The following is a 22,664-nucleotide window of genomic DNA, read 5'->3' on the forward strand; positions in this document are numbered from 1 at the left end:
CTTTAAGTTTATTGATTATTTTGTCGTTTTTGCTATAGGAGCTGCGGTTGGAATTCCACTCAGTGAAGATGAGGCCAAAGTCTGCATGGTCTATGACATGTATAAAACCCTTACACCCATATCAACTGCATATGCAAGAGCAAGAGGTGAGACTAATAGGATTTTTATTTTGGGGGGAGAAAAAGCAATATTTTATCCTAAACAGATAGGGGAGGAAAAGTTTATTTTGGTTCATGGTTTCAAAGAATTCAGTCCATCCAGGGCTGACTCCATTTCTCTGGGCCCAAGGTGAGGCAGGATGTCATGGTGGAAGGGTACGGTAGAACAGCCCTGCTTGGTTCATGGCAGCCAGGAAGCAGAGGGAGAAGGGGCAAGGGGCCACAGAGAAGATTAACTCTTCAATGGCACACCATAGAGATCCACTTCTCCAGCCATGTCCCACCTGCCCACAGTTACCACCCAGGACAGTATTCCTCTCAAATTACTAATCCACCAAATGGATTAATCCACTGATTAGGTTTCAGCTCTCACAGTCTATAATCGTTTTATCTGAAGATCCCTGCATTGATACAGGAGCCCTTGGTGGACACCGCCTAGCCAAGCCATAACACAGTATTTGGTTGTTGAGCATTTTGCAACCAACGCTGAGACAGAGACTGGCAGTTTACATTTAAAGTCCTGACTAGTGGTCACCTGGCAAAGGTAGTGCCTCCTTTCTGGAAGGAAATGGCAATTTCCAAAGTACTGTCATACAATGAGCTCCTTGGAAGAATTCCTGATCTTCAATTTGTTTGACCTAAGGGAGCACACTGTGGTGCACAGCACACAGGACGGGTGACTCCAACCCTGGAGTGCAGAGTGCTTCCTGTGACTTCCTGCCATCCCCAACCAATGCTAATTTCAAAGTCTTTGGGAGACTCCACATAAAAACTGTTTTAGAGATAAACTTAGCTTCTAGAATTTTTAAAAGCCTATGTCTCTAAAGAATAAGTAAAAAAAAGAATTCAAGGTAATGTAAAACACACTTTAATATCTACATCCGGCTCTACTGAGGAATGTTAAAAAAGGAATTTTCCATTTGGGGCTTTTAGCTTCTGAAGCACCATTTCTCTTCCCTTTTTATTACACACGGTATTTTCTTCTCCTTATTTGTAATTTATATAGATTTTTGTTTGCAATTCAAATTGAATCTTATTTTAATGAGATTATGGAATGGGACAACATGATCATGAAAACAATTCGCATTGCAAACCTAAGTGCCTTCACTCTTGAAAAGAACTTTCTTAGTCTAAGGTCATCTGTATGTGCTTCTGCTTTGCCGTCCTGGTGACAATCTTAAAATATCCCCAAACATGAGGAGTCCCAACAGGAAACTTTAAAAAAAAATAAGCATTGTATTCCCTGAAAATGAGACTTTTAAAATTGTAGCCTGCCACTTTCCCTAACACAGTAATGGGAACTTACTGAATAGGAAGCAATTTCAACACTTAAATGTGCTGATGTGATGTTTCTTAATCACGTTAATGAGTTTCATACAACTAGAAATGGAATAGAATTTTCAATGGAAATATAATTAAATAGAAAAAGTCATTTCCTAAACTTGTAGTATCCACCTGATTATTTCTCTATTCACCTCCCCAGAAAGTGTGCCTTACATACACAGTGATATTATTATAGGTAATTTGCATAATTCTTTTAGGTCATTAGATCTGAAAACAATATTAATACAGAACAAATTTTACTACAAATCAAGCACAGTAAGGCACCATAAAACTTAAAAACCTTTATTTTTCTTTCTAAAGCCTGATAATATTTATTACGTTTACTTTCACTGGTTTTTCTTCCCATTTGTTGCCTAAATCTAGATCGGTCTTTTAATTACGTCTTTTTGATCTGCCTTGCTTAGAGAATTCTCAGTGGGAACAGTCACATGAGTCAATTAAAAACTGTAATAGATCTTTGGAAATACTTAGTTTTTATTTTGAATGATTTTGCCGAGAAATGGTTAATAAAAAAAGACTATTATACATGTCTTGCATTGTAATTCCCAGACAGAACAGAGCATTTATATTTACTTGATTTGTTCTGAGTTTAATTCATAAGTTTACTATACTGCTTTTGAAAATCCAGTAGATTGTTTTTAAAATAATTTATATTTGTTTATTCTTTTTAGATACATGACAGTAGAGTGTATTTTGACATATTATACATACATGGAGTATTACTTGTTTTAATTAGGATCCCATTCTTGTGGTTGTACATGATGTGGAGTTTCACTGATGGTGTATTCAAATGTGAACATAGGAAAGTTATGTCAGAGAAGATCCAGTAGACTTTGTTTTCAGATATAAATACCTTTTAAGCTTAAGCTGAGGTGCTGCTTGGTCCCTCACCTATGAGGGTTTGCTTTCTCTTGGGCAGGCGTCTTTGATAGAATTACCTACTGTTATACTGTGTAGGTTGGTCCTAGGTCCTAGTCTTCTCTTCCATGAGCAGGGGTGACTCACTTATGTCTGAGAGTCATTTAATATCACTTTGATCTGTGTTTTTTGTGTTGTTTTAATAGACATGGAACACCTAGGCTGTAACTGATAGACTGGTGAAGCTGAAAGATTAGTGATATTAAATAGATATCTGGAGTCTGGGTCTGTATATTGCTAAGGAAAACTCATCTGACCTGTAGTCTCTATAAAATCTCCGCCAAATGAGATACTAAATGTCAAAGCATTTTATAAACTAAATCAATTCAAATGTGTATATAAAAACATGCTTCCTGAATTTTTATTAATTATTAATCAACTATTTCCTATGCCATGATTTACTATTCTGAAAGTGAGATTGATTTTTAAAGGGTTTCTCCCTCCCTCCCTCCCTCCCTTCCTCCCTTCCTCCCTCCCTCCTTCCTTCCCTCTCTCTCTCGCTCTCTCTCTCTCGCTCTCTCTCTCCTGGAGATTTAACCCAGAGGTGCTTTACCATGAAACTTTACATCCCTAGTACCTAGCACTTTTGTTTTGAGAGAGAATCTCAATAAATTGCTGAAGCTGGACTTGAACTTGATCTTTGTGCCTCAGATTCTGAATCCACTGGGATTGGAGGCATGCCCAGCTTCTTTTCTTTTCTTTCTTTTTTTTTTTTCATGGTACTAAGCATCAAACTCAGGGCCTCATGCAATCTAGGCAAGCATTCTGCCGCTGAGCTATACCCCCACCCCTGAATGTCATATTTAATCTCAGAGTTTTGTTGCTTCCCCAAGGTGAAATTGAAAAGGAAATGATCTTTGCAGACCATGAGTAAGGCAACTGTTGAGATGGTAGTTTATTAGTCATGCTAAAGTGTCAGTCGACATGAATTAAGACAGATTGGATGAGGTTATTATACCGTGGGGATTCCCTAAGACAAAGCTACTTGAATAGTATAGTACAGGGAAGTACTAACAGCTCAGCTATCCTTTTATTTTCCTCACAAGTAATCTATTTGAAAAGATGTTTATTCAATGAAGGAAGGAAAGGAGGAGGAGGGAGGGAGGGAGGGAAGAATAATAATGCCTAGAAAAAAGCAACTAAAGATTGTTTCAATTATGCTTCTGAAGTGCTAGCTGGCATGTTTCATAAAGATGAGAGGCTACTTAAATCTGTTAAGGAAAAAACATAAATCTCTCTGCTCTTGAAGAGTGGAGAAATGACAAAAGTGAAGCTGTTTTTGCAGCAAAAAGCAGAAAGCCTTGTACAGAAGTAACCCAAGAATTAAGGAGCCTTGCATGTCAGAGCTATCTAAATGTTTGATGAATTGAAAAGAAAAAGAACATTCATGGTGATTATTATTTCCTCCCCAAATATCTGATATAAAAAGAAGTGGCTTCCAAGTTGTGGAATGTAAATCTTTTATTAAAACAGTTGTCTTTCCACAGTAGTAAAGCTTGGGCACATACAGTATAAAAAATAATTACCAACCATAATTATACCAAATTTCTCTTGTCAACCGCATACCAAGTGTCTTCAATACAATTTTTTTTCTGTATAAAAATACTGAGAAAAATTGATAAATAACAGGTAAGAGAAAGACACTTCTAAGCAACTGTTAGAATCATTTGGAGAAGTGAATACTGTGGATATGTTAAATATCACAGTAGCAAGGACACGCCATTCCTATAGTATTGTGGGCTAGACAATTAAATGAAAACAGAAGTGTTTGGGCAACTTTCCTATTTAAAATTTTGGTAACATAATTCAATACATTATGCAAACCAAATCACACCGAGAATCATTTCATTTAAAATACTGAGCAGTACTGACTATTCTAAAGCAGAATAGACAACATACTGCCCTCATTTATGAGAAAAGTCTCAAAACACTTCCCAGTGTGATGCTTGGAGAAGCCGTGAGTTTAGCTGAAGCTGGAGTCTCCAGAGCAAAAGGCTAAGAAAGAAACAAACATTCAAAGATGGGATCTGCTAACATCACTCGACTTCGGATAGACCATAGCAGACACAGATGCTTGTTCCGTTGGGTTGCAAATATTACTCTCTGGAATCTTCTTTGTCAGCCTGCACATCTAAAGGCATGAAGCTTTCGATTGGGCAATCAACATTCTGTTAATGGAAGAAGAAGAGAATCAGTATAGCAAATACTCTATAACGTATATGGGGGTGTGGGTTGGAAGGGGAGACTTGTGACAACTGTTCATAGAAAAGAAACTTTCTAGTTTGAAGAGCCCAGCCATATACTGAGCAATGAGAGATATTCAAAAATTCAATGATGCTTTAGGATACAGTATTCCACACAAGTCACTTAAGAGATCTTCAAAACAACAACAACAACAACAACAACAACAACAACAACAAATATTTGGTTCATTCAGAAGAAAGGAATCTGCAGAAAGAGATTCCCTGTCATGCACCCAATTACATTTAGGGAGAGTCTACAGGGGCAAATGGACTTACAGTGTTTGTTGTCTGATGATATCTCGGTGTATACTGGTTGGGGGAGTGACCTGAGGAGGGGCCTTCAGGAACAGTTGAACCACCTGGTCTGTAACAGTTGTCACAGAGCCAACCCTGGAGGAGAGAGATGAAACAAATGGAGCTTAGGACAGACATCCCAAGGGCATCATAATTAGTGCTTGAGTTAAGAATTTCAGCTCTTGTGCATTGGTCAAATATAAGCAGTAAATCACTAAAGAAGCACTGATGAGAATCTCATGTATTTGCAACTCTTGGAATACATTTTGGTTTATCACCAAAGCTCACACTGGCCTCTGCATACACTTTGTCTTTCTCCTGGAATTTCCTCTCTTCTCTTCCTATCTAAATCCCACTCAGTCTGCTAAGTTTGATTGCAGTCCCAACATCCTCAGCAATGTTTTTTTTTTTTTTAATACTAGATGATGGAAGAGATTGTTTCAAAGAATCTTAGAGCTTTTAAAAGAGACTTGAGACCACATAGACACATACCTTCATTATACAGCAAAGGAAATAGAGATCCAGGGGAGAGGAGTGGCTTGCTGGGAGGGAGAGGGAAGTCACACAATGGGCCATAGTTTGGGGCTGCCAACATGGAGTTGGGCTGACACTAGCCATGGTCTTTCCAGCATCATATGGCAACTCCCTTCCTAAACCACCCTGGCCAGTAACATGGAAGTCTTGTCTCTGGCCAGCAATGGAGTGGAGCATAGGAACAGACCACGCAACACCAGTAAAACTCTCTCAGATTTTTGCCTGAAGTGAGGGGAAATGAGAGTTCTCTTTCTCTGTTCCTAAATTGGGAGACGGTAAATTTGAAGCTGATCTTGGATGTTACCATAAGCAGGGAATCTACTAGAAAAGAAATGGTAGCCCAAGAGCAACAGACTCCATATGCCATGGTGGGAGCTGCCCCTCAAGCTGGTAGATACAGAACTTCTCAGTTATGGGAGACATTTTTGCCCACTTAACTTGAACAGGACTTTCCTCTTGCAACCCAAAGAACACTAATATATTCTTTCTTATTTTTTAAATATATTTTATACATTCTTTCATATCTTTTATATATTCTAGACATTTTCCACTTTGTAGCCTACTTCCCATAACACCTAACATAATACAGGTCAATGCCTACCTACAGAATCAGGAATGTTCCTACTCCTGTCATAAGTGGTTCATTGAGCACTTTGCAACAGAAAAGGAGTCACAGGGGAAAGGTTTCACGTTCATTAAGTAACAAAGAGACTGAAGTGTGACCAATGTCTACTTCCCAATAAATTCTCCTTTACACATTTTTATACCAAAATGACTGAGTTCTATGATCGGTCTTTATGAGAGAAAGAGGGGGGGGGGTTTGAAAGAAAGAGACCAACTTCACACACTAGGGATGGAATCAGATCAGTTTCCTTGGACTGTGTCCCTTGGTAAGGTGATGCAGAGAGAACCCTGAAGAAGCTTCCCTGATGCCAGATGAATCTCCCCAAAGTACATTTTCCATCACGCTCATTTTCTTCTTGTGCATCTGTAACTGGTTAATGCCAAATATATCATACTGTGGACCTCGCCTGGGGTGGAAGCATGTTTCCTTCCCATGGATCAGAATTTGGAGTGTTGTTAGGAAAGGCATGTCTCCATTGAAAACGAAGGACGATGACCTTCCATTACTTTCCAGTTACAAGAGTCATTTCCCTTTGAAATTTTACTTATTTGGGAAAGGCACAGCATTCTGTTGTTACAATGAAGGAGGGCATATATTAGAAATAGCTGAGGAGTACTGGCTTAAATAGTGAATTTTTTTGCCATCTAATTTCTGACAACAAGACACTTAGGCAGAGGTTTGGTTCATGGAGCCTACCTGGGCCAGTTCACCCTGTCCCTGGGGGTGTGCTTACTGTCTTTCTGCTCCCTCAACCAAATCTGAGACACCCCAAGTCCAGCCAGTTTATTCTTCTCTTTTCCATAAACCCTTTCTTGCTGACTCCAGTCTAGTCAGAACTGTATTTGTCAGACTCAACTCAAAAACCTTCCTTAATTAGCTTGATTTTAAATACATACTAATTTAATTTCTGACTATATCATTAAGTAAGAGCCATGACCACTTCTCATTTCCTGTTTGTCCCATTTACTTAGCATATTAGTAGAGCTAGTACAAGGATATATATTTGGACTAAGAGAGGGCACAAAGTGGAATTTTCTTAGACCCAAAGTATTATTTGAAATATTTCACAACAAGGCCACAGGAAAATTGTCCATCAGCATAGAGCTGGCTACTCAGTGCTCCATAGCAGGTAACACTTCCAGTGCTGAAGAACAGAACAGCCTGAGAAGAGCAGGCATGGGGAGGGGCTGTCTGCCATTCTCAGGGAGGATGCTCCAGAGTCTTATCAACTCTTCATAAGAGGCATGGAGGCACCTTGCACACAGCATGTAAATACAGGAGCCTCCCCTGTGTCATCTAAATTGCAGGGAACCTGGCACATCCCATCTTACCTGCTGGCCTCCAAAGCATGTGCAGGAACAAATGGCACCTAAAAATTCGTTCTGCCACCGTTCTCCCACCTGGTAAACCTTCCCATCATCGTAGCATGTTGTCCCATCTACATGTAGGCACAAATCAGAAGCACATGTAAGACCAAGAACAGCAATGCAGACTCAGCTTGATACAAGGGTGGGTTCTATTTTATCCTAAATTTGTATCATCAAAGTCCAAATTACTCAAATTTATATGAATCATCATAAGAGAGGTACTACTCCTCAGATCTTAAGGCAGCATTTCCACAAACTAGATCTAATAGGTTCAATGGAAATCATATTTTAAAAGTTGAATTGACAGACCAATAGAGACTTCTTCCACCATTTTCACTGTAGATAATGATCAAAATACTCAGAAAAGTGCTAAAGTGGCCTGTAATAACATTCCATCATGACTCCTTTTTGAGGCTCACCTCCACTTTTCCAAATCAAAAGATGAACAAAGCCTCTGTTCAAACCTCAAGGGGACCTAAAGTCTCCAGTCCATCCTGTGAATGGGAGTTACAGCCCCTAATGGAAGTGGGTGTGCCAATAGAGCTCCAGAAACCATTCTCAATGACGTACCAGGATCGCACTTGAATTCTCCTTTCCCTTTGCCCAGCCACGTGCAGCTCAGCATCTCGCCGTTGTCTGCCCTGCGAGTCCACTTCTCCCCAATCTTGTAGTTCACACCATTGTCGTAGCACCATTCTGTGTGGGTGGGAAAATCACAGGCAGAGTTATTTGTGTTCTGACTCTCAAGAGAAAAGCACACTGGGATATAGGATTTTAAAATCCACATATCTGGAAAGAATGACAAGTTAAAGGTCACAATCCCTACTGTGAACTGATTCTTCAGTTGGACTTAAAAATATAGTTTCTACTATTTATTATTTTCTAGGCCATTTTAAGGCACTCCGCAGTAATCATGTCATAGGACTTGGCCAATGATTTCCATTTAAATTTTCATTAAGGTTTAAAATTGTGGTGAATGAAAGCAGGATCAGAGTAGTCTTTTAGGAATATATATATATTATTTATATATATATTTTTTTAAAGTCAGTTTTGGATTTGCAGAGACCTTAGATACAAAGAAGTGCAATGAAACAGATCAGCATTTTCTTTCTGCCATGACCTCTTGCATGTAAGTTGAAAGAAAGAATAAACATAGATGACAAAACAATGATAAACCCTGGCTATCATCCCTACAAATAGAGACCTGGTGCTGAAGAGAATCCACAAGTCCTATGCCTTTACCATATGTAAAAGATGACTTTTAGTCTCTGAGATTTATACTAAATAGAACACACTTAGGAAGTTTACATCAGAATGCATTTTTTCTTCTAATTTTTAAAATCAACAATTCAGTCTTCTCAAATTGGAAGAAAAGGCATTAAATAACTATGACATTCAAGCAAAGAATATGTAAGTTGATCTAAAGACACTCATAAACAACCTTAGACTTCTGCTCCCACAATTGCACCTAATACTTATGCAGGCAAAAAAACAGGCAAAGTTTTAAAAAGTAGTTCATTTTCAGAAGTTAAAAACCAACCACCTCATTGCTGCCACATGTTAACACACCCAACTCTACCGCAGTGCACGCCCATACTTCTGCTCAGCCTCCCAATTTTATATACCATTTTCAGGTGGCCAAGCTCAGAAGTCTACACTGTAAAAATCAGTTGGCTTTTGAATTTCAATCTGGATTAAGCCATTTCATGTATATAAGTCAACTAATATACTTTTAAGAAATCTTTAAAAATCTGTTCTGTTTTACTTCCATGAATATGATTTCTGTAAAAGTTGATGAAAGGATTGTTTATATGGTATAATGGTTAACACCTGTAAAAATGAACCAATGGTCAATAATGATTATATCTCCTAAAATCGAAGGATAAGTGAAAGGTTATAAATTCTAATAGTAACTCTCAAAGCACAATAGATAATCCTAGGATCACTGTAATTTGAAACATTAAAATCTCTATAATTTGAAAATCAAATATTTTTTGGTGAAGTGGCTTTTAAATTATGGACAAGTAGAATATCTGTACATTTTCCTTTACATTACTAGCAATATTCAAACTATGTGGCTGGTGTGTGTGTGTGTGTGTGTGTGTGTGTGTGTGTGTGTGCACATATTCAATGTGTGTATTTGTGATGTGTGTGTATAATGTGAGAGTGTGTGTGTACATATGTATGTTTGATTTGTGTTAAATGAGTATGAGTATGAATCATCACCTTGAACCACATTCAACACTAAACATTAAAAGAGAATTGGGGTTTCTCTGACTGGCACTCTCAATGAGAACTGACTCCACTGAGTTTGACTTAACAGAAAATTTCAAAAGCATCACCAACAACTTGCTTTAATCAGTAGTTGTATTAGCATACGACTTGAAATGAAGCGATATTCAACAAGTAAAATTTCCCATCATTTTTCAATGATACAAAATGTTACTTTGAGTCCAACAGTTTTCTCAAATGTTTGGAAGAGCTTGCGTCTACCAAACATGACTCCTTGGTACGTTAATGCGAATGTATGGAACTGGAGGAGATGGAGGAAGAGTGGATGGTCAGAGCAAGCTACTCACTAGATGAATCACATCTGAAATGCCCACTGCCAAAGCCCAAGCACTGGCACGTGAGTTTAAAACCAGTTTTAGATATTCGCTCCCATTAGTCTCCAATGTCATAATGGGAAGCCGAGTAGGGGTCAAAGCAGGTGTCATCAATAGGTTGGTTTGGGCCTATGAGCAACAGGAAGAAAAAGCAAAAGAGACCTATTATTGGTGGTTTGGAAGAAGAAGAAGAAACCAGAACATTATATACAATGACTTAATCTAACAGAAAAATTCCGGTAGCTCTAAAATTCCATATGCTCCATGGATGTATCAGCCACTCTCATAAATGATGTAAAGGTGTAGCCAATGGACACTTGCCACCAGCATCTGAAAAGGAGACCATCTTTCACTTTTGTCTTCAATTGTAAAAATGATCAAATCTGGTAAATCTACTTTATAGAACATGGAATCAACTTTGAGGCAATTTAAGCCAGGTAAGAACAAGGGTAGCAATGCCTCTCCATCAGGACCTGAGTGACCTTGAGTTAATTATTTAACATCTCTCTCACAAGGCCAAGAAGCCAATGTATTGTCCCTTTGACAACCTGTAGAAAGTGCTCACTAAACTAAGAAATATTATCAGAGGCTACCTTCTGCTTATGATGCAAAGGTCTTAGCATTTTTATATACTGTTATAATGCAGTCTTCACTTTTATTATTGCATTTTTTTGCATAATAGTTTGGAAATCCTAGATTTTGCAAAATAGTTATTATGATAGTAAAACTGATTTTATTAATAAAACCAACTGTTTCAAATAGGAGAAATCAAATGGGAAGTACATGAGTTAGGAATAAGTAACAGTCTCATCATGTGACCAAAGATCTTGTCTCTTTATGTTTTAGAAAAACTTGTTTTAAAATAATTTGTGTAAGCCAGGCATGCTGGGTACACACCTGGAATCCCAGCGACTCAAGAGTCCGAGGTAGAAGGATTGAAAGTTTATGGCCAGCCTCAGAAAAATAGCAAGGCCCTGTCTCAAAATAAAAACTTTTAAAAAGGACTGGGGATGTGGCTCAGTGGTTGAATGCCCCTGAGTTCAGTCCCTGATACCAATGGATGGATAGATAGATAGATAGATAGATAGATAGATAGATAGATAGATAAACAATCTGCAAATAAAGCATGCCTCAAGTTATTCTCTGAAAACTGAATATGATAACTTACTGTGACTTTAAATCTCACTGTGTGGTTTTTTTTTTTTTTTAACAGTGTAAAATCAAATCCAGTAGATACTGGAAGTGCCTAATATTTCAAAAGGCATCACTCTGGAAAGAAATATATTTTAGAGAGCTAAAAAGTCTGAAATGTTTCAAAGTCAAGAGACCCTGGCTATCATGAAGAACACTGCTGCCAGGAATAAGGAGTAGGAAAGAAAAACAGAAAGAACTTAAGACTGTTAAATGGGGATTCATTATTCCAAAAATATTCAGGAGTTAAAATTCTATTGTAACTAATGTTATGGAGTTGGACTCTTTTAAAGAAAATAAAAAGATGTGGAAAAGCACAAAAACCTTTATGCTCTCAAAAATTCCTTTCACACAACAATTTTGCCATTAAAGCCACAAAATGCAATACCTAATAACAAACACAAAAGAACCTCCCCCCAGCCTGCCAGCAGTTAGCTGCTATAATTCACCAAAGTTTACACATATAAAATAGTAGTCTTTTGTCAGATGAAGAATAAGGCTGAAATTATATAACTGGACCCTAGGATGAGATTCTGTTACATGGCATAGACAGGAGTTACCACTCCTTGTTGGTGTGGAGAGAGACCCTTCCAATGGGAAGATTCAGGATTCACGATTTTGATTATTTCCTATCTCATGTTCCTGGGTGAATAACATCAGCTGCTGCAAAGTAAAAGCCAGGTGGCATGCTACTGGCTTTAAAGGACTTGCAAAGTGCTACAAAGAAGAGTGAGTGGTTGCTGGGCACAGTGGCACATGCCTGGAAACTCAAGCTACTTAGGAGGCTAAGGTAGGCCAGCTTCAGCAATTTAGCAAGGCCCTAAGCAACTTAGCAAGCTCCTATCTCAAAATAAAAAATAAAAAGGGCAGGGGATGTAACTCAATCCCCAATACCCATTCCCCACCCCACAATAAAGTCAATGGCCATTTAACCTTTATGATGGTTTTACACCTATATCATCAGGAGAAAAAAAGTGAAATAACTTTAGAATTAGGAAGCTCTTTGGATAAAAATGTGTTGCAGAGGAGAACTTCCCATTAGTATTGGTACTAAGAATCACTCTAGGGGACCACAGCATGGTGAGAAGGAAGGGGTACGGGAAAGTATACCAGGAAACCAGTGCCTCATATCAACTCAAGACACTGGGAAGGATTCAATACTTTTGCGCTAAATAACTGAAGCCTGGCCTGTCATCCTAACACTGCATGTGTGTTGGTGAGGACACTTAAAGTTAAAGGAACTTAAGGTTGCTCATGTACTTCATATTGATGGTAGGCATACTTTCCACAGTTGCAAGGCAACAAGCAACAAAGGAACAGTCACTAGGAAAAGCCTTCTCTGGTGCAGTCCAACAAGGAGCATGTGCCTAAACCACATGTGAATTTACATACCAGGGTTGCCCACAGTCACAACCTCCTCCAGAACCTTGTGCCTCTTCAGGTTTTTCATTGCCTCCACTAGGATGATGTAGGTGGCCCCTCGGGTAAGGTCTGTCAGAGTGGCACTGGTGGAAGTTCCAGGAACTCGGAACTGCAATTATTGGTACAGCCAAAATGGGGAGAGAGCATTATAGTAAAGAACAGATGCGGGCTCCCCTGGTCCCTTATCATTAACCCTCACTGTTTAAACAAATCAAAGGGAAACTAATAAAGACCAGGGGTATATAGGAGTCCCAACTGGCCAAGGAGAGAAATGGAATGAGCAAGGAATAGTCACTTCTCTCAGATTTTCCTACCCAAAGTCTGCCTATGTGCTCCATAGTTAGCAGGAGCCCTCAATGACACTAGCCGCCTCTTAATCCTACTAGATGTGGCTCTGTAGAAGCCCATGGAAGCCCTGCATGATCCTTTCACATCAAGCACAGACACTGCTCTCTGTGGAGACAGGCAGGCCATGCACAGTGGGCAGTAGACCACAACACAATACAGAGTCCTTAAAACAATGGCACATCCTCAAACTCAGGTTTCTAAGCTCAGTAATCTCCCACAACATAGTCATTTTTAAAAACTGTGCCAGTGGGACAAATTAAAGGATGGGGTTTTAGTAAGAGAATCCGTTACTTCTAACAGCTGACATGCACAGCTCCTCTTACATTCTTTTTCCTTGTATATACTACAGATAATGGGATTCTTCAAGGACAAACTAAGAATGGTGCACAAATGTAAATTCAGTGGAGTATCTTTCTTCTTTTCTAAGATCATGTCTTTGTTCATCTTACTATGGAGCCTCCAATGTGTGAAGATAATAAAAATGATTTCATTCTCTACTGAATAAAAGCTAATGACGCTCTCTCGTACATCCTCCCAAGTAGAGCCATATGGACTTTTAATAAATGATCAGTGCTTAAATGTGCCATCTCTCTAAAAGTTCTAGAAGTAGCCATTTTACATCAGAGCCTCTTAATCCTACTAGTAAGAAGCCCATGGGAATTGATAACCATTACCAATTAATAACCATTATCAATTCAGGCAATGAAGACTATTTATCAACCTGATCAAAGCCCCTGGGGAAATCAGCAATTCTCAGATTACAAAACACTTTCCCAGAAGGAAAACTTTGTCACTTCTTTCCTCTAATTTATTCCTTTCTGAGCTTCCCAGCCACAGGCAGGGAGGGAGATGATTACCTGTAAGGGTTCTTCTGTCATGCCAATGGGCTGACATGAAATGATATACTCAGAACTGTCCTGGAATGGAGTCCAAGAGATGGTTGTCTGAGAGAGAACTTCTTGTCCTGTAGAGGCATTTGGATTGAGCTCCCTATTGTGAGGGTAGAGGTGGTAGTCTACTTCTCCCCTGGGGACATGAATCTCATCTATAGTCGGCGAGTATGGTCTTGGCCTATGCCTTACGGGGGTGACCGCTGTGGGTGGTGTGGTCCTCCTAAAACCATGTTCCTCAATGACCATTTGTTGCCCCAAACTGGGCTGCCGATGGCTTGTGCCAGGAAGCTGAAAACCGTTTCCATTGTCAACCCCAGGGCTGGTGATGAATGGGGTCTTTGGAACTGTGGAGGGAACATCCAAGATCTCTGGTCCTTGAAGATTGGGGTGAGGAAGGGTTACCAGTTGGGGAAGCTCATCTAGCCAAGAGAGGTTAGAGCAAAAAAAGCAAAGGGCGTTAAGTTTCAGCAAGTAGCAACCATTATCAATTCAGGCAATGAAGATTGTATATCAACCTGATCAAAGCCCCTGGAAAACCAGCGGTTCTCAGATTACAAAAAAACCCACTTTTTCCCAGAAAGAAAACTTTATGATTTTTCTCAAAGGTTTCTTTATAGTTTAGAAAGAAAAAAAGTGTTAGCATGAATTTATTAGAGACACAAAGCTTTGAACCATTGAGCACCACAGAAGCTGCCTCTGTTCAAATTAAGCCTAATGAAACTGCAATGTGTAGTGCCTCCCCAGGCCATTGTCTTCTCTCTTTAAACCTGAGAAACAAATCATAGGAACTAGAATCCACAGCGATCATGTCAGTATAAGAAGTATGAGAATTACAGAGGTTTAAATCAGAAGTATGAGCATTACAGAGGTTTAAATCAATAGTTTTCATGGTTGGAAATGGTAAAAAGAGGTAAGAACACATATTTGTTTTGAAAGCTTTCCTATTGCCATATGTACAGCATTTTCTCCAAATTGAACTAAGACCGAATGACAAAGTAAAACATTATTTAGTTCCAAGTTTCAGAAATCAAATAATAAGACAATGGGAGGGGTTTCTATCCCTCCTTTTTTTTTAAAAAAAACAGTCAACACAAAGTATAGAAGAATAGCAATAACAACTTGGTTTTATATTTCATATCGGATTTGAATTTTTGAAAGGTAATAACAAGGTTTTATATTGACTGGCCTTTTAATAAATAAATAAATAAAATGGAACTCTACAGAGGATGTTCAGTTATTCCTCCTGTCAGAGAGTACAAAATATACACTGGGCCATTAGAAAAAGCATCCATGATATATGCGTCAAAACATGGAGAGACCCTTTTTACAATGCAAAATCCATCATTCATTAGTTTAGTCTTAACGTTCTTCTCATTACCCGGAAAGTGCTTTTTACCTGTCTTTTTCCTCCCAATCAGGGGCTCATTCTTCTGGTTGTAGATTGTGTACTCGGTTCTTCTGATGTAGATTGTGTCCTTGGTTCCAGGTTCTAGGGCTGATGGGCAGAATAGAACGTCATGTCATATGGAGGGTACTGTGTGGAGAATGTCTTTTGAAGTGCAGGGCTTCCCTTTCTCATGATATAGCATCAAAGATACAGATGGAGTTTCAAGACTTAGACTGTCAGAGGGAGTAAAGAGGAAAGGGAGGGAACACAATACCAGTAATAGTGGCCTCTGTGACACCAGGTTGGGGCCGAGGGACCACTTCTCTGGGAGGGGACCCAGGCTTCTCATAATTGATGATGTAGCCAGTGATCTTGGCACGGGGCGGTTGCCATGCTACCAGCAAGGAGTTGGGGGTGGTAGTCAGGAAGCACAGGTTGGATGGTGCATCAATGACTAAAAGAAAGCAAAACTAAGTCTCAGAAAATAAAAGCCAAGAAAATGGTCCCATATTCCCCCCCAGCCCTTTTAATCAGACTTAAGAGAGTGAAATTCTGTAAGCTCTTCCCATGGTTCACAGGGAGTCATATTACAAAGACCCTTCATTTGTTTCTTAAGTTCATGTGTCTGATTATACTACAAGCCAGTGGTGTCTGTCAGCACAAAGCAGTTACCAGTGGAGGCATCGATGACCACGGGGGAGCTGTGGGCATTGTCGTTCAGGGTATACAGGTAGATCTTGTAGTCCGTGCCGGGTTCCAAACCTGGGATGTGAGAGGAGATGGTTTCTATGTGTTCTTCTTTACTAGGAAAGTTTTCAAGCCCACACCTGCAATTTTCTTGGCTCATCTACCCACCCATGTTTATACAGATCATGGAAGTAGTCTACCTTTGAACAATAAAGTAGAACATGATGTGGATATTAACTGTTATTGTGGAGCATACTTAAAAGCAAATCACTAATGCAGAGAAGGACCTCCGACTAAAATAAATTTTTAAATGCAAAAATGCTACTTTAGAAGCAGTCCTCTTGGAGAATGAGGGGTGGCCCACTGAGTGTACTTTCTCTATAGGGTAATTAGGTGGTCATTATTTGGTACCTGGAATCAGAATTGTACAGCACAAAAAGACCTAAATTGATCTATTTTATCAAATTCCCTCTGAACTTTGACCTTTATTAAGTAATGTTGTTTGTCTTTATTAATTATGTCTTTTTAAAATCTATATTAATGCTAAGAACTATACACCACCATTTCATTTTTTTCTTTTCTATTTTCATTTTTTTGTGCTTCTGGGGATGGAAGCCAGAGCTTCACCAAGTGCTTTACCATTGAACCGCATCCTCAGACCCTATTTCTTTTGGTTTTACATTATTTTACTTTTTTTTAAATAAGAAAGGGCATAGGGATGAAGGAACAAATCTGATAAAAAGCCATTTCTCTGAGACCACACAGTAGACCAAAATAAAAGATTCAAAGGACAAAACTATTTTTGATTATGGTATGAGAATAACTGTTTCAAGCTGTGTTATCATAAAAAATTGGAAATAAATTGAATCATATAAGACATAGAATAACTAAGAAGCTGGTTTACATTGTGAATGTTGATTGACTGTCACTTGTGGTAAAGGTGGTGGGTCCCCTCACCTGTGATGGTATAGCTTCTGACATCTGGGCCGATGGTTCTCTGAACTGGGGTCTGGCCATTGGCTGGGAAGGCATCAACTTGGAAACCAGTGATCGTCTCGGTCTTGGTTCGCCAGTTAATGGTGATGGTGGTCTCAGTAGCATCTGTTACACGAGCCCTTCTGGGAGGGCTGACATCTGCATGGGATTATAGCTAGAGATTAGTGCCTGCCTGGCTCATATAGGTGAGATTTCGATCTTTTAAAACATTTCTTTATGTTTTAAAAATACATCCTCTTCAGAAAATACATTGATTAAATAATTTGTAGATTATCTCCCTTGGCATTCAAAGAATGTTCAACAGTAATTAGGAAATATGGAAATAGTTACATTGTGTGCCTTTTTCTTTGAAGAACTGAAAAGCTTTATAAATACTACCAGTGGTTCCCAGGTCTGACTTTATAGTACATACAAATCTTCAGTAAGTATTAAAATGATTAATTTACTGTACTGTAAAAGTGTGTGGTAGGAATTATAATAGCATGGCCAGCTAGCAATTATATGTATAATAGCCAGTATTATTGCTAGTATTTCGTCGTTTTTATAGGGCTTCATATCTTTTCTCTCAACAGAAAAGATTCCTATTTTATCTCTATTTTATTGATGATGGAACTTTTGACACTTTATGTGACAGCTGAAAGAGCGCACAGCAAGTTATTGATGGAGCAGAAACTAAAATCTGGGCCAAATTTGATCCCATACTTATGGTGCTGTTAAAATACAGTAGAAATCAACATGTCCTCCCCAGACCTAACTCCAGTAAAACAAATTCTAACAAGTGGAGCATAAAGTAGCTGTTAGTCCTAATCTTTAACACCAATGTTATACCATTATGAAAGGATTTCATTTTAGGTATTAGTGGAATACTTTCTGAAGGGGCAAAAAAGGTAACAGTCAAAAAGATAGGGAATCCCACCAATTTCCACATTGGGACTCATTCCACTTTTAACTTAGTGACCAGAGAGATCATTTATCATTCTTTGTTTATACAGAAAATTTTGAGACTAGAAAATTGGATTACTTACTCTTGAGAGTGGTGATGATCCCCTGAGCTGGTCTGCTGGTCAGTGTGTCCTTAAGAGCATAGACACTCACTTCATATTTGGTAGCCACCTAGAAATAAGGGCTTGGTGAGCTTTAGCAGTGTCATTGCAAGAAGCCCCGGGAGTTTCACCATGGCTTAGATAATTCAGTGGTTATTAGTAAAAAAGAAATAAACTAACAAATCTCACAACACTGTCAATTCCTAGATTAATTTCATCTCTACACTACAGATGACCAGCAACAGACTGAAATTAAATGAATTTTAAAAAGCTCTTATGGGCTTATGCCCAAGTAAGCTATAACTCACATTTTCATGTAAAACTGGTGATGAAAAAATAAGAAAAATGGGTAATAGCCTGTTTTTTTTTTCTTTTATGATATGACAGGTGTAAATCATGAATTTTTATGGTCACAGACAAAGATAATTTTCTTTTCTGTCTCTGAAACCCTTTTCTGTAGTTTCCCTGTAACTGGTCTTAATATATAAGTCTAGAATGATTTAAAAATTTTTTAATGAGGGTAGGGTCAAGTTGGTTGGTACAATCTGGAGAACATTTCTTGCCAAGATGACATCACTCAAAAAATGTATAACTAAATGAATTTATGTCTACTGATATGCAAATTGCCCCCACATATATAGAATACTTCCAGAAGAGCTGCACAAAATCTAAAGCTATTTATAAAATTCTGTTCCAATAGTCATCTGGAAAAGCTTAGGTCAACAAAAAGCAATTCTCTTGATACAAAAAATCACAATAAAATTATTTGACAGGAGAAGAAAAGATCAGTTGGATCGAGCATGAGATTATGTTCTACCACCTAATTAACTATGTAAGAGAGGCTCTACTTTATTCCAATGACAGAAGTCAGTCCTGATACAACCACAGAGGTGCTGTCAGGAGCAAGGTTGATTTCTTTCATTGGTCCGGTCTTCTTGTCTTTGGGGGTCACTTGTACTCGGTATACAGTGAGCTGGACATTGGGTGGTGTCCACTGGGCACTAAAGCTTGTTGGTGTAATCTGAGTAAACCTCAGGTTGGTTGGGGCAGGGATGGCTGTTGGGATGGTCATTGGTCAAAGGTTATCTTACAGGAAGTGGGGAGAAGGGAACATAGAATGAATTCCAGGAAGTAGAAGGGATAGCTCTTGTTGGATTAGAGGATTCCCTGGTCCAGAAAAGATTCAGTAGGAGAGCATAACAAGAAGGGATACAAAAGAAAGAAAGTTTTCTGAAATGTGTATTCTATATCTGCCAATTCTCAAATCCTGAAAACACTTTAAATACTTGAGCTCTAGGAAACTTTGGGTTTTCAAAGTTATTTGTTTTTCCTTAAAAAAACAAAAGAGTCATATTGGCTTATTGGTCATTACAATTGATTTTCCATTTGTATTTGTATGAAAAGAACAATGGCCCTTTTTCTATATAAATTATGTTCTTATGGCATTCAGAGTATGCCATCCAAAAAAAGATAGAATTATGTTTTTATTGTCTCTTTTTATTCGGACCCCAAGGCAGATGTAACTGCTAAATTTGAAGTATTTCTGTGGTGCAACATAAGAAGAAAATTAGATCACAATAGAAGCAGAAAAGAGAAGCAAGGAGCAATAATCAGATTGTCACTGCTAAGGTTTATACCATCACCAGGACAAATTTTTAGCATTCCACTCTGATTCAGCAATAAAGCACAAGAGGATAAAGAATCATGGAAAGAATTTGCCTTAATGACTGTTTCCTGTGTGTCTGAATCAGAATCCTTTAGGCAAATTATACACAAGCATAAGCTATCTTGCCAGGGGAGAAAGGTCTTACCCATGTGCTCTCAGAATCATGCTGCTATAAAATGTCCTAGTTGGGATCTTTTCTTAGAGGAAACTCTAGGATGCCAAACTGCTTTCCTTTGTACATAGTGTGAGAGTAACCACAGGGAGTCATAGCATCGGAAATATCCACAATTTTAGTATCATCTTTAGATGTCTGGTTTCATGGCCTTATGTATAAGCCAAGCTACTCCAATATTTCTTTTCATCAGATTTATTTACCTAATACCACCTAAAATTGACTGTTTTTCCTCTTTCCTCTTTAAAGAGGATCTTTTCTAAAGAGGGTTGTTTATTTTATTTATTTATTTACCCCTTAAATGGGAATGAATAGCCCCATAAAGTAGACTTTCAGCAAGGCTTAAAGTCACTGCTCCCATGAGCACCCTGGTGGTGCGATTACCAAGATACCTGTGGACTGGTTTCCAATCAGGGGCTGGCTCTCCATATCATCGTGCAAGGCAACCACACTGACTGTGTACTCAGAACCCGGCCTGAGGCCTTGCAGCTCTGCAGTGTCTTCTTCACCATCAGGTGCAAGGAATAACTCATGGATTCCATCCTCAGGGCTCGAGTAGGTTACCCTGTACCTGGAAACTTGCCCCTGTGGGCTTTCCCAAGCAATTTTGATGGAATCGACATCCACATCAGTGAATGCCAGTCCTTTAGGGTGATCAATGTCTGTTAGGCAAATTAATGGTAAGAGGTCATGTGAAAAGCAAGTTGTGAAATAAGCATTTTTATAACATGCAAAGCAGTTTTGCAGATACCATTTTCTTTGATGAATTACACTGCAATTAACCCACTAGTCAATGGAAAATTACTTGACACTTGCCTAAAATTGTTTTGGTTTAGAAAATATTTGATGTTGCATAACTTATCAAAATAGGTGTACATGAGATGCCTAGGCACTCTGCAAATGTCCCCACGTTGGGGATATACTTGCATTGATTTAAAGATGTTCCACTAAGATTTGTTTTGCAATGTAATGTTAGTCTCATAGACCTGGATTTTCTATGCCTTGGAAGTGGTAATATTGATTTTCAATGTTACATTCAGATCGCTATAAGCTTTCTTAAACTCTTCTTTTTTTCTTATTAAGTATTCATATGAAATGTTTTTCCAGCCACAGTCCTCCAAAAATGGTAACTTCATAATGTATACTTTATTCAACTTTACCATCCAGTCATAGAAAAAAAGGTCCTAGCAAAATATTTTGTAGATTTGCTATAGGCAAATAAGATTTTGCTGAGGCCACTGGAGCAAAAGAAATTCAAAGCACAGCAATTCACTATGGTAGTTCCACAACTTCTTTCCTGTACGTTCACTACTTGGCAGGAAGAAAGAAAAATGTTTGCCAAGGACTCAGCTCAAGATACAAACTAAACAATAAGCTGGTTCTACCTCTGTATAAAATGCAAAAGACATGCAGAGGGCATTCAGACCCAAGAATAAAATTTGACTTTAGAAAAGGAAACCACACATTTGTTACGTACTGGTTACTGCAGTTTGAAACAGGGGCTGACTTTCTCCTTTTCCATTCTGAGCATAAACACTAACCACATACTCCACTGTGGGCTGCAAGCCTTCAATGGTCATTTCTGTTTGATCTGCAAGGGGAGTGAAAAGCAAATGTAGCATCTATGCACTATAAAGTCATCCAAGTGACTTCTGGAGTTTGACAGTAAGCATGTGTGGTCTCGAATTTTTAGTTGCAGAATTGTCATGAAAATATCAAGGAGTTAGATATCAATTTCCTCTTGGACACACCTGTTTATTGCTAATACAATTTCCCATGTTGGAATAAAATCACATTCAAGGAGAAGGTCAAAAACTTAATATGATGCCCTCAACAATGAATGATGGTGCTCTTGGAAAAAGGAAGAAAGAAAATTAACTTGATTTTGAGGTTGCTTTGAGATCCTATTTTCACAAATATTTTATATAAATATAAAAACAACAGATCTACAAGAATCTGAAAAAGTCAGTTATTCTTCTTGGTGTGCATACCAACAAAACCACAAAGATGGATCTGGTAATTTAAGAGGCCCATGTCACTAAACAGAACCATGCATGTAAAACCAGAAATGTGTGTATCCTAAAACTGCTACTGTGAAGTAAGTTGGAAATGATCTTGAGTCCTGAGCTCATGAATGGGCAACCATGACATGTGGCATGAAATGTATGGTCCCCATGACAAGGTGGCCATCTAGTAAAGAAGGAAAATTATGTTGTCCTACTCTGTTCATCCTGCTGTATGTGACAAGAGGGTTATTCTTACCTGGACCTGCAGTTCTAGTTTGTGATGGTCCTTTGCCCGTTTTGGGAATGGTGGTCACTCTGTAACCAGTAATTGGAGAACTTGAAGGCAGCCACCTGACACTAATGCTGTTATCCTTAACATCAGTCACTTGCATCTGGGATGGCTTGTCAATTTCTACAAATAAAAGTAAAAAGAAACCAGTACAGGCCCAGTCCTGGGGGACAAGACTAGAAGAGTCCTTATCTTTGGTTCTGGTACATATTCAAAGATCTCTTATTCCTATTAACCTTTCCCAGGTATTTCTTTTGCAAGAATAAAGAGATAGCTTTGAGGGGTGGGGTGTTCATTACAAATGTTTTCAAGATGATGGCTTCATTCACAAAGAAGCTACACCCCAGGTAGGTGTTTGTCTTCCTATAATTATCAATACATTCATTTCTTTCTCAACAAATATTTATTGAATAATTATCTTTCTGCCTATTTCTTGCAGGAGGCACATGAGATATATCAATTAACAACACATTTT

General features: G+C 38.5%; 1 protein-coding gene across 1 annotated transcript in view; it reads right to left on the minus strand.

Moving 5' to 3' along the window:
- Nucleotides 1-4,516: 4,516 nt before the first annotated feature.
- LOC143389447 (fibronectin-like) overlaps nucleotides 4,517-22,664 on the minus strand; it is a 36,275-nt gene continuing 18,127 nt past the window's right edge. Inside the window, 17 exon segments of the mRNA XM_076842499.2 lie at nucleotides 4,517-4,588; nucleotides 4,940-5,053; nucleotides 7,448-7,554; nucleotides 8,054-8,179; nucleotides 10,063-10,218; nucleotides 10,433-10,441; nucleotides 12,673-12,811; nucleotides 13,908-14,362; nucleotides 15,340-15,438; nucleotides 15,605-15,784; nucleotides 16,003-16,092; nucleotides 16,975-17,151; nucleotides 18,039-18,126; nucleotides 18,919-19,112; nucleotides 20,287-20,556; nucleotides 21,372-21,485; nucleotides 22,157-22,312. Coding sequence (XP_076698614.2) covers nucleotides 4,517-4,588; nucleotides 4,940-5,053; nucleotides 7,448-7,554; nucleotides 8,054-8,179; nucleotides 10,063-10,218; nucleotides 10,433-10,441; nucleotides 12,673-12,811; nucleotides 13,908-14,362; nucleotides 15,340-15,438; nucleotides 15,605-15,784; nucleotides 16,003-16,092; nucleotides 16,975-17,151; nucleotides 18,039-18,126; nucleotides 18,919-19,112; nucleotides 20,287-20,556; nucleotides 21,372-21,485; nucleotides 22,157-22,312 — 2,546 coding nt within the window.

Source organism: Callospermophilus lateralis, unplaced genomic scaffold (assembly GCF_048772815.1).
Source record: "Callospermophilus lateralis isolate mCalLat2 unplaced genomic scaffold, mCalLat2.hap1 Scaffold_1386, whole genome shotgun sequence".
NCBI lineage: Eukaryota > Metazoa > Chordata > Mammalia > Rodentia > Sciuridae > Callospermophilus > Callospermophilus lateralis.